General features: G+C 25.1%; 3 protein-coding genes across 3 annotated transcripts; all 3 read left to right on the forward strand.

Moving 5' to 3' along the window:
* The first annotated feature begins 3,377 nt into the window (after positions 1–3,377).
* On the forward strand, positions 3,378–8,886 carry LOC122855848 (flocculation protein FLO11-like). The gene is made up of 3 exons (XM_044157501.1): positions 3,378–6,525; positions 6,613–8,600; positions 8,696–8,886. The coding sequence occupies exons 1-2, from the start codon at positions 6,445–6,447 to the stop codon at positions 7,804–7,806; spliced, it is 1,275 nt and encodes a 424-aa protein (XP_044013436.1). The 5' UTR covers positions 3,378–6,444; the 3' UTR covers positions 7,807–8,600; positions 8,696–8,886.
* Positions 8,887–9,112: 226 nt separating this feature from the next.
* LOC122855849 lies at positions 9,113–10,582 on the forward strand. Its single transcript, XM_044157502.1, has 4 exons — positions 9,113–9,237; positions 9,652–9,843; positions 9,936–10,136; positions 10,234–10,582. Exons 2-4 carry the CDS (start codon positions 9,691–9,693, stop codon positions 10,372–10,374), a joined length of 495 nt encoding a protein of 164 aa, XP_044013437.1. The 5' UTR covers positions 9,113–9,237; positions 9,652–9,690; the 3' UTR covers positions 10,375–10,582.
* Positions 10,583–11,585: 1,003 nt separating this feature from the next.
* LOC122854089 (omega-conotoxin-like protein 1) lies at positions 11,586–12,272 on the forward strand. Its single transcript, XM_044154501.1, has 3 exons — positions 11,586–11,612; positions 11,881–12,030; positions 12,126–12,272. The coding sequence occupies exons 2-3, from the start codon at positions 11,899–11,901 to the stop codon at positions 12,270–12,272; spliced, it is 279 nt and encodes a 92-aa protein (XP_044010436.1). The 5' UTR covers positions 11,586–11,612; positions 11,881–11,898.
* The last annotated feature ends 261 nt before the right edge of the window (positions 12,273–12,533 follow it).

Genomic DNA, 12,533 nt, shown 5'->3' on the forward strand with positions numbered 1-12,533 from the left:
AGCGTGGTTTTTATTGAAAAAAATGAGGTTAAAAAAAAAAAAAAAATGGCAAGGGGTTGAGGAAGGGTCGAGGGGTCGAACTCATCGTCATGGAAGACATGGATATAGCGATGAGCTTCGTCGACAAGGCCGTCGTTAATAAAGCTTGAAGGAGGGCTATTAATCATCGGATATCTCGGTTCACGGGGGGGAGAGAGGGAGGGAGAAGGAGAGAGGCTTGTCCCGTACAAATAGCACGAGATGTTTGACTAAACACGTGCGCGAATGGCTAAAGGACGTGTCTATATAACATACATGGGTATAACCGCGATCGTTCTTCATTTTCATTGGACACTACCTTCAATATTAACTGTATAAAAAAAAATTATAAAATGACACAAAAAATAAAATAACCATATTTAACAGACAAGATTAAATACTTCTTTATCATATTCTGTACAAATATTGACGATTCATTCATCAAATAATCTTTGCTAATGAATATTTATCTTTTTTTTTTTTTTTTAATTAATATTTACTTAATCTATTTTCAACAACTTTTCAACTGTAAATTTTCATGATAAGATTATTAAAAATATATATTTAAATTAATTGTTAATTTATTTAGAAAATTTTTTGAATTTTAAATTCTAAATTTTATAATTTTATTTTTATATTATTAATTAATTATCAAGAAAAAAAAAAATTATTTATTTAAATTTTTTAAATGAGTATTTTAATAGTTGATTAAATCATTTTAAATATTTTTTTTTTTTTGCAACTTACCTCGTGTATTGATGAGTAGTAAAAAAAATTAGTAGCGGGATAAATTTTTCAAGAGTATTTGAAATTTTCTGCAGCCTATGTTGGCTGTATGTATGTGTACTTGATTATTATTATGACTAGCTAGTAAACCTGTAGCCTATTCTTGACACGAGTTACACATTTGCTATCGAATTATCATTTATCCGCAAACGTAAATACATAAATCATGTATCATGAGGGATTTGTCTCTATCAAGGTGTATCCAAAAACAATGCAAACATAAATTTAGATAAATTTAGATTAAAATGAGCTTTCTTCCGGAAATTTTTCAATTATTTTAAAGCTTTTTTTTTGTTTTTTAAATTGCAAATGTTTAAAGTTATTTTAAAAAATGACAAATAAGCGTCCGATTCGTTTGAACTTTCGATTCGACTGGTTGGTGATGCAACATAAATTAAACTGCATAGTCTCCAACCCCAATCAGTCCATGTGTATGGTCATCATCATCCAATATTATCGAGCGATATGTATTTATTCATGTTTATTATATTTATATATATACAAGTATCCATTCAGTTATTTTAACAATAAATTTAATAAATTACTTTTATCTATAGCTAATATAATTAATATTGACGTATTCAAAAATTTTTCCAAGTTAAAATAAAAAAAAAAAAACAATAGATTCATTACAAAAAAAAAAAGCTCCATCGAGCTTTGTATGGAAAAAAATTTCCGTGTAATTCGTATAATTTTATTTTGAAATATTTGATTCGATTATTAGCTGATGTATATGGAATTGATATTAAAAAAAAAAGAAAGAAATTGAAGGAAATAAAAAAATGGATTTATAGAAAAATGGAAAAAATATTTCAACCACATATAAAACGAGTTAACCGATAAAGCACAAAGCTGAATGAAAGACGAGTTGGAAAGTGAAGTGGACTTGTCAGAATTTGCACTGGAGGTATTTCAATTTTCCGTGATCAATTTCCGCTATGGAGTCACGAGATTTGATTAAAACGTGAGCTTACACTCAAACTTTTATAAAACAAAATGAAAATATACAGTATTTTCAAGTGTGCTTGAAATTGTCTCAACAATTGTAATGGTCATTCAATGTTAAAAAATTTGTTGACCCTTATAAAAGAATTTTAAATAAAAAAATTTACATATTCAACAATAAAATGTAATAAAATTTAATTTAGAATTTAATTTTTTATCTTTGAAACATGTATTAATATATTATCAACAAATATTCTATATTGAATTTGAAAAACATGTTTAAAAAATTAATTAACAAAATTTCAAGTTGGAAAAAAACAAAGCGATTGACATTTATTAAATGAATATTAAATTTTTAATTAGTAATAAAAAAATTGAGGCTAATAGATTTGATTGAAAATAAATTATAAAAAGAAGTTTAATATTTTAATTTAATAGAAATTTATATTATCGATGTTTAAATTTATTTGGTCAGATTTTAATTCGTTGGCGCGCTGAGAGATGACACTACTCACTTTCCGGGCGAGTTGAAAATATTATGTCCTTATTGAAAGAAATTTTATATTGAACTGATAAATTTTTGACTCATAAATAAGCTTTTATTATTGTCGAAATTTAAACACTACACATCAGCTAAATAATATAATATTATTATGAATAATTTCATGAAAAATATCAAATCAATAAATAGCATTATTTTGATAATTTTCATTTATTATTAAATTCCATTAACACCATAAAATAAAAATTAAAAAAATAAAATTTATATAAATTTAAAAATAAATAATTAACATCTTAAAATACAAATGAAAAAATAATCTTTATTTTTTTACTTTTAAAATTTAAATAAATGAAAAAATTTGTTTAAAATTTAGTAAATAATTAACGTTAATAAAAAATTAATCAATTAAATATTTTAAAAAATATGAAATAATATTTTTAATTGTTAAATAATATTTCAAAAATTTAAATAACATATTAACACGCAAAAAAAAAATATAGATCATTTTAAAAAAGTGTATAAATAAAATTTGAATAATAATTTAAAATAGGAAATAAGAATTTCGTAAAGAGAAAAAAAAAAATAATCATTGCGGAAATAATTGTTTGAAAGAATCATGGTTTTAAAGCTGACACTGAGCAGTGTCCAGTCATAGTTTTAACATGGAAATAAGGACACATCTGGACAGAGAATTGTAGTATTCATTGTTGAGACAATTTATAACACGTTTTTGCCACCCTCTTTATTCGCTGTCTACTGTGGGCTACTTAACAGATATTTTACGACACATACAAAAAAAACCTTGTGAGTATATATACACGCATTCACATTTAAAGGTGAATAAAAGAGCAAAAGTTTAGGTGAAAAACAGCCTCAGGGAAATTGCTAGGAAATGGCCAGCGACCTTATGCCATGTATCTTGTGTCATAAAAAAAATTATTACAAAACGAAAGAAGAAAAAAATAACAAATAAAAAATTATTACACAAAAGTTTAAATAACAAAAAAAATATATACATTTTTTAAGGGATGTTAAAAAAATTTGCAAAAGTTGTTGACACTAAAAAACATTTGAATTATTTTCTGTACAAATTTAAGCTCAATTTTTATTTTTCTTTATATTTTTTTTCGATTTAAAATTTATTTTTTATTTGTTTACTATAATAACAAAAAAAATAAATAAATGTCTCTTGGAGTCATAAGATGTTTACGAGGATCTTTGTCACATGAAAGAAGTTTATTTTACGATTGTCATTTCAGCATTTTTACAAATTTGATTTAACTTTAAGAATCCATGGATTTTATGTCATACACTTGTTTTCATTTGGTGTGAAATACAACAATGAAATAAAATAAACTTTTTTATACATTAATAAACTCTTTGGTACTTGTGGCAGTTGTATCACATTTATTTTTTGTTTTTTATTTGAGGCCTGCCACTTGTCTCTCAGATGTATATGAGAAAACTTGGAAAAAACATCGTTACGATTATATCAGTTGACTCTAATAACAATAAAAAGTTTTGATGATCCAGAGGTGTCAACTTTTAGATGTGAATTTTCTTACGTGCTATAACTGATGAGTTAAAAAAAATTTTATGAATTTTATTTTTACTCAAACGTCTGTCTTGAATGTCTCAGCAAAATAATTTTATTGCTCAAAAATAAAAACATTTTTTAAATAGTTTATTCAAATACTCAACGAAATTTATTTTTTTATAAAAACGAAACAATTTAATTTGATTTTGACTAGAGCAAATAAATTTTTATTTCGATAATTTTTATTCTCATTAAATTCTGGAAATAATAATTTAAATTTTTACAATTGCTTTGATTTATTTATTGCTAAAAATTATTTTACAAATCGAAATATTTCTTGTTCTAATCAAAAATAAATAAAACTAATTTTTTAATTTTTTTTTTCAGTATTTTTCTTTTTTTTTTGCTTTACACTTGCTATAAAAAAAAAAAAAGAAATACTCAAATTTTTATTGAGACATTGATCGGTCAACAAAAAACAATAAATCAGTGTTACAAACAGAAATTTAATTATCAAATTGTTCAACTATTTGCTTGTATATTGTAGAGAAATATTCAATCGCTTTAAATGGCAATAGATTTAAGAAGCAAAACCACCAAAGACACAAGACAAGTCAACAAAGATTTATTATCTCAAGCAAATATCTAAAACTGAGGGTGATAAAAAAAAACTTGCTAAATTCCATAGCACTAATTTTCTTGGACTGTCTTAAAACACTCATTAATTAAATCAACGCTGACCAAAATTAAAAAAAAAGAAATTATCTTTAATGTTAATTTAATTTTAAACATTTATAAATTTATTTTTTATATATCCACTTATCAATGGAGCGATAAAAATTCAAATAAAGGATTTTTTATTTCATGTTACGGAAAAAGACTGTTATACCAACACGGTGAGCGGAAATGCGTGCGGAAATTACAATTTATTACGGAAACGAATCTTTCATTTTTATCAAGATACACGCGACTCACAAAATAATACTAATTATCATAAAAAAAAAAAAAAGATATTTAATTAATATGATTTTATAAATTTACCTAGATTTATATAAAACATGCTATTATTTTTATTTCATTCAAAAATAAGACATAATAAAATTATTTTAAAATACACTTTGTTAATTTATATGAGTGTAATTACGTGAGTCAATGACTGACCCATGTCGACCCTGAAAAGCCATGACTCATAATTTAATTTTATACCACAAGTTTAAAATTCAATTTGTAATTATTTATTGTTTTTTTTTAAATTATATTTTATATAGATCCTAAATGGAAAAATTTAATTTCATTCAGTTTTTTTTATTATTGTTAAATTGTAGTTCTTGGAATGATGATGAAATAATTATTGTTGATTGATCAATTTATCAAAAGACAATTTTATTTGGCTTAAAAACATAAGTGTTTACAATTTTTTTTTTATTTTATTTATATAGGAATGTGTGTGTAATGTGTGTGATGTATGTGTGTTAATAAATGATAACCTCGGTTCTTCTTGGCAATGCGATATCGTTGGCTACATGTGTCTCCGTATTTTCTTGATGTTTATGACTTACGAGTATGGAACTTACCAGACGTTTTAGTATTTGTTTCTCGCATTTAATTTACGTCTTATCAATTATTCTCAAGTTTTCGTAGAACACTGTTAATCATTGACAAGTTTCAGGAAGTAGGTCAACTTTTTTTGTCGCTTTGTATTGTCATAAATAATGATTAAATAAAAATATAAAAAAAGAAAATCAAATTAAAACAAATTAATACAATACTTAATGAAATATCATTTAATTAAAATTAATTTTTATTAATTCATCGTGGAAAATATTTAACCATTTTAATTTACAAGTAAAATTTTTATTTTAGTTTTTTTTACTTGACCACATTGATCACAAAAATAATTGGTCAATCATTCGTATGTACTGATAGAAATTTTCCGAAAATTATTGAGTAAGAGTATGTGGAAGGAGAAAGTTTTTTTTTTTTTTTTCATTTTCCGGAAAATATCAATTTGATGAATTCGTCAAGCGGTTTTTGGATATTGCATGGATTGTGATATTCAGCAATTTATATAAGCGATTGAATTATGAGTTTTTGTTTGAAAAAAAAAAAAAAAATTATTGGTATCTATGGTCATTACTTTGGTGTTATTTCGATGATTGTTTTTTCCACTTGGATGAAATTTTTCAAAAATAAACGTGGTTAAATTTAGATTGTGTTTGTACAATTATCATCGGTGTCATTTATAATTATTTTTATATTATTTTATGATTTTTCAAATGTCAATAAAATGTTTTTATATAATTTCAAATGACAAGTTAAATTTATTATTGTTTTTATGTTAATTGACATGTAATATTTATTTTGAATTATATCTAATCATTTCGAAATCGATGTAGGCATAATAAACAAGAAATTGATGTACAAAGACTACTGAGAAAATACGATGTTTGATATAAAATTTAAAAAAAAAAAAAAAACAAAATCAATATCTGATAAATCGATCATTCAAACGACTATCTAATGTTTACTTAAGTATAATTCAAGTGCACCTACTGTTACTATATAATTGTTAGAATATTTGTTAGGCAACTCATTCCAAATCAAGTCATAGAGTTATAAGTTTGATTTTGATTTGATATTGAATGATAGTATAATCATGTCGAAATATACTCTTGGTATTTGCGTCTTTCTTGTTGCTTTGACAATAGCAGCATCTTGTACACCACCAGGACGACTTGTAAGTGTTAAATAAACTTAAAAATACAAGAATAAATAAACATTTTCAAATGTTATACTGACTTAATGATTTTTGTATAATTTTAAGTGTCAAAATGACGGTGATTGCTGTTTTCCCCAATGGTTCCGTTGTCTTGAATTTGTCGGACGATGTGTAAAACGTAGACCTACATATATTACAACAACACCAGCTGATAAACCAGGAAAACCATCGTCAGGAACTGAACGTCCAAGACCACCACCAACTTCAGAGCCACATCCACCACCAACTGGTAAACCAGATAAGCCATCAACAGGAGGTGAACGTCCACCACCACCAACAGTGCAACCACCACCACCACCACCACCAGCAGGATCTACTTCAAGGCCACATCCACCACCACCAACACCAACTGGCAGACCAGAGAAACCCACGTCAGGTACTGAACGACCAGGATCACATCCACCACCACCAACATCACACCCGACTCCACCATCACACACTGGTCGACCAATTACTGAACCAACATCATCATCATCATCATCATCATCTGAAGAAACATCAGAATCATCAGGGTCATCATCTGGCTCATCTGAGTCATCGACATCGTCCGAGTCATCAGAGACATCATCTGAAACAACATCTCAATCTCCAGTAAAACCAACATCAGATGGTTCAGTAGAGCCATCATCTGAGGGACCAGTAGAAGCAACAACATCAAGTGAATCAGAAGAATCATCATCTGGATCACCAGTTGAACCAGCGACATCAGAGGCACCAGCAGAATCATCTTCTGCAGAACCAACTCAACCAGAAACATCGGAGACAACCGAGGAATCATCAAGTGGATCACCAGTTGAACCAACAACAACAGAAGCATCAGAAGAAACATCTTCTGCAGTTCCAACTGAACCAGATGCATCAGAAAAACCCGATGAATCATCATCTGGATCACCAGATGAACCAGCAACATCAGAGGCACCAGTAGAAGCATCTTCTGCAGTACCAACTCAACCAGAAACATCAGAGACAAACGAAGAATCATCATCTGCTTCACCAGATGAATCAGCGACATCAGAGGCAACAGCAGAATCATCTTCTGCAGTACCAACTCAACCAGAAACATCAGAGACAAATGAAGAAACATCAGAAGCAAACGGAGAATCATCAACTGGATCACCAGTCGAACTAACAACAACAGAAGTACCAGTAGAAGCAACTTCTGCTAATGCTGAACCAACTGAACCAGAAACAACAGATGAAATAGTAACAGGAGAACCTCAATTAGTTCAAATATTCTAGATGTTTTTTTTGTCAAAAAATATAATCTGTTATCGTTATGTAGCAAGATATAAAACAAACAAATGTAATCCACACTTTATCTTGATTAGTGATTGTTTTCAAAAAAAGAAAAAAAAATAATATTGTCAATGTCTGTCGTTCATTTGATATGTTTTTTTTTAGCTGATAACTTCAACAAGGGCCTTGAATTTTCTGTATAATAATTCTAAATAATAAATATATCTATAAAATTAGGCAATAATATATCGGCCACTTTTGATTTTTATCATTAAAAAATAGCCTTTTAAATTCAAATCGACAATAAAATTCAACAAATAAAAAATATACTTGTCTTAATTATATAGTTATTCAATCTTCAAATAAATAAAAAGAAAAATTTAAATTTTAAATCACTACATTCTTTGACATTATTTTAATTTAAAAGTATAAAAATTATTTTTTAAAGTTACATAATAATGATAACAATCTATTATTATATATTTTTTTTATCAGCACAGATTGTAGATTAAATGATCATGATAATTTTTATCATCTAGAGTATAAATACCTTTATCCTCATCGATATAAAATCCAGTCAGTAAAACGAAGAATAACCTCTTGTATTGTTCCTTTTTTCATTCGGAAAAATCGAAATTATATAATCTAATATATTCAAAAAAAAACAAACAAACAAACTAATTATGGGAAAAATATTTCTATTGTTTCTTGTCTTTGTTTTCATCTTTGTTTTGATGGCTTCAATGGTAGCTGCTGATAACTGGGGTTTACCAAGCTGTGCAAAAGTTGGAGAAAAAGTAAAAAAAAAATAATTAACATTATTACCATTATTTTTTTATTATTTAATTATAAATTATTGTTTTTTATTATTTTTTTTTTTTTGAATTTTTAGTGTTACACGACCGAACAATGCTGTGAAAAATTGAGGTGTTTATTCTATGCTGCTAAATGTGTCACTTAAAAAAATATTCAAATAAATTTTTCTCAATCATAAACGATTCATCATAAAAATTTTAAATAAAAAAAATAAATTGATCAATCATCATGTGGTAATAAAAATTTTATAAATAAAAATAATAAAAATATTTTTGTCTTGTCAATTTATTTAAAAGTTACCTTTTTTTATTTTTTATGTTTTTAAATTTACTGTTAAAAATTATGTCTATCTTGGACGTGAAAAAATTTGAAAAGATTAATTTTATTTTTTTTTTATTATCAAATATGTAAAATTAGTAATATGATTTCTTCGAATGCGTCTAGCAAACAAGTTTATGACGCCACTATATTTATATATGTGTTGAAAATAAAACAGTTCTACTGTGTTGATGTTGTTCATATAAACGCATCGACTTGTCTCTCAAGTGGTCAGTCTTAGTTGAATCTTCCAGTCGCTTATATCATAAAAAACTTACAAAAAAAAATATATTTCAAATCGTAAGTATTTAATTAAATATAATTTATTTGTTTATAACATTAATAACAATCCCTTTAAAATTTAAAAAACAAAAAAAAATAATTAAACATCTACACATATTCACAGTGAAAGTAAATTAGTTAAATTAATTTTTGAATATTTAAAATATTTTTTTTTTTAAATTTCTTTGTACAATTCAGTAGTGTACGCACAATTTTATATTATTTTTTTCTTTCGTGTGACTGATGGCCATGAGTATATAAAATGAGATCGCTTCATTCACTTGACCTTCAACCTCAACGTGATTTATCGTGTATTAACTTTTAAATTACTCAGTGTACATAAAATTAAAAGAAAAAAAAAAAACAAAACATTTATTATTAATATTATTGTTATGATTTTGTTATTAAAATTATTTTTTATTTTTATTATAGATTTTAAACATACAAACGTGAAAAATAAATATTGACAAAATGTCGAAGATTTGTCTTATCACTTTGTTTGTGTTGTTTACTGTGAGTGCAATCACAGCAAGAAGTACTGAATTTAAGGGAGTTGAAAGTTCACTTGAAACAATATCGAAAAATAATCAAAAATGTCCGATTGAGACTAAACATGGTGACCCAGTAAGTAACCCAATTTGAATTTACAAAAAATGAATGAATAAATTTATGATAAAATTCGAAAGGTTAATGTTTATTTGACCCATTGTTTCTAGTGTTCAACAACAAATGATTGTCGATGTGGAAAAGTTGCTATGTCATGTAATGCATATGCAAAAAGATGTCAAGTTGTAATTACTCCTGATGAATTACAAAGAGGTAAAGCAAATCTTAGACCTGTTGATAGAACAAGTGACAGAGCTAGACCAAGTATACCAAATAAACAATGTAGTAAACAGAGTCGTCATGGTGATCCTGTAAGTCAATTTAATAATCAATTTTATTAATTTAAATTATTTATTGTGATTAATATTGTTTATTTAATTAATCATTGTTTATATTTATTTTTTTCAGTGTTTATCAGATAGTGAATGTTGCAACAACAGTTCAAAAATGGTTTGTAATATGTATGCTAAACGATGCCAAGTTGAAATAACTGCTGAAGATTTACAAAAAGGCAGAGCTAATCTTAAACATGTAAATATTAATCAATAATGCTGATCGAAATTTAAAATTCATTTATTTATTGTACTCGATTATTTTATATAAATGAAAACATTTAACAAAAAAAGTTATATTATTTTGAAAGTTAATAACATATAATTTTTAATGATTTATTTTTTTTTTTTTTTGAATCATTTTATGTAATATTTACTAATTATTATTGTGAAAATAAAATTTTTAATTTATAATTAATGGTTTTGTATTTATAAATTATTTATTTTTGTTATTTTTAATTAATTTTTGGTATTTTTTTATGGACAGCCATCATTCAGTTGTTTATTTTTTTTTTATAAAAATAAAAATATTGTTGTCTGATAGATTTCGTCTTCCTGAATCAAAATTTGACTTTGAAAATTTTTCTATCGCATCTAGTATTCTAGAAAAAAAATAAGAATGTTTAAGATAAAAAAAAAAAAAACATGAATTTCTACTTTATTGACTGTAAAAAAAATCATGTAGTGAAATAATTTTTCAATTAAATTAATCTTTTTTTAATTTTCAAAACCGGAAATATATATTTAAAAAAAAAATATATATAATTATGTTATAAATTGCTTGTATTAATTTTGATTCACAGTAAATAGCATCAATCAATTTTTTTTTTTCATCTATATTTGTAACATAATATTTTTATTTTTAAAACGAAAATTGACAAAATTTTATCGTACCGTATTATCGACCAAAAAAATCACAAAAGAATTATATAATAATTTTATTCGTTCATTATTTAATTGCTTTACTTGAAATGTTAATTTTAAATTTTTATTTTAAATATCAGATATGATATTTTTAAATCTTGACATCGTAATATTAGTGTTTTTTTATTCCCGACCTTTTTCAACATTGCTCAATAGAAATAAAATAGCTCGACATAAAAAACTTTATCACCTATTAATTTAATGATTGAATATCTAATTCAACTCGATTAGCCCGTCGATTGATGATTATAAAATTTATAAATTGTCATATACATAACTTAATTATTTTTTTCCTCCTATTTATTTACTCAAGGAACATTTGAATAAACACAGCATGCATGGAAGATCGTATATTTTTAGTATGACCTTCTGATTATTGCCCAAAATAATTAAATGCAAATAAAAAAAAATAAGCACACGTTTACATCACAACCTACTTGTCAATTGATTTTGTATAAATACCGACGGTTTTTTTTCGTTAACGATCAGTCTCAATCCTAAAGTTCATCCAGCGAAAAAATATTTTATTCGGTAAGTAAAAATACTTGTTAATAAATTTATTGTATTAAACAAAATATTATCTGGTAATTGCATATTTATTTCCTAGTAATTTTTAATTTTAATAATAGCTAAAAGTAATTAGTAAATTAATGAATAATATAAATGATAATGAATAATTAAAATAATTAACATTTGCTAATGAATAATAATTTTTCTACTAATGAATAATTATAATATTCAAACAAATATTAAATTTAAACAGATAATAATAAGCTTTTATTTTTTACATTTAAAATAGATACAAAAAAGATTTATCATGTCGAAAATTTGCCTCATTGTTTTGGTTGCCTTCCTTGCTGTGACAACTGTCTTCGCACAAAGTGAGGAACAAGATTTTTTTGAAAAACATGGAATTGACAGAACATGTGCTCCAAGTGTTGGAAAAGATGTAATTAAATTATAAAATTTCATATAAAATATTTTAATATTATTAGAATTATATTAACAAATTGATAATTTAATTTTTTTCTTTTATATTTTCAGTGTACATCATCAAGTGATTGTTGTGGTGATTTAATTTGCCATTCAGTCGCAAGTAGATGCTCACCTAATATTACTGTTGAAATGTTATTAGAAATCATTGAAAAACTTAAACATATTCAAATCAATGCTCACAAAAAAAACTTTTAGATTAAATTTTAATAAAAATAAAACTGTTTTAACTCAATAGAGATTTTATAATAAAAAAACTATAAAAAAAAAAAACAACAAAAATTTATTTATCCATTTTTTTTTATTGAATTTTTCATTTATTTAATTTTTTTTTTTTTCAAATTTTTATTAGATAATAGCTTCAAGTGTAGCACATGATTAAAAATAAATAAATAAATACTATCTTGATTCTATTTATCATTACCAATGAGACCTTAAGAATGATAAAAATATTTAAAA

Source organism: Aphidius gifuensis, linkage group LG4 (assembly GCF_014905175.1).
Source record: "Aphidius gifuensis isolate YNYX2018 linkage group LG4, ASM1490517v1, whole genome shotgun sequence".
NCBI classification, from domain to species: Eukaryota; Metazoa; Arthropoda; class Insecta; order Hymenoptera; family Braconidae; genus Aphidius; species Aphidius gifuensis.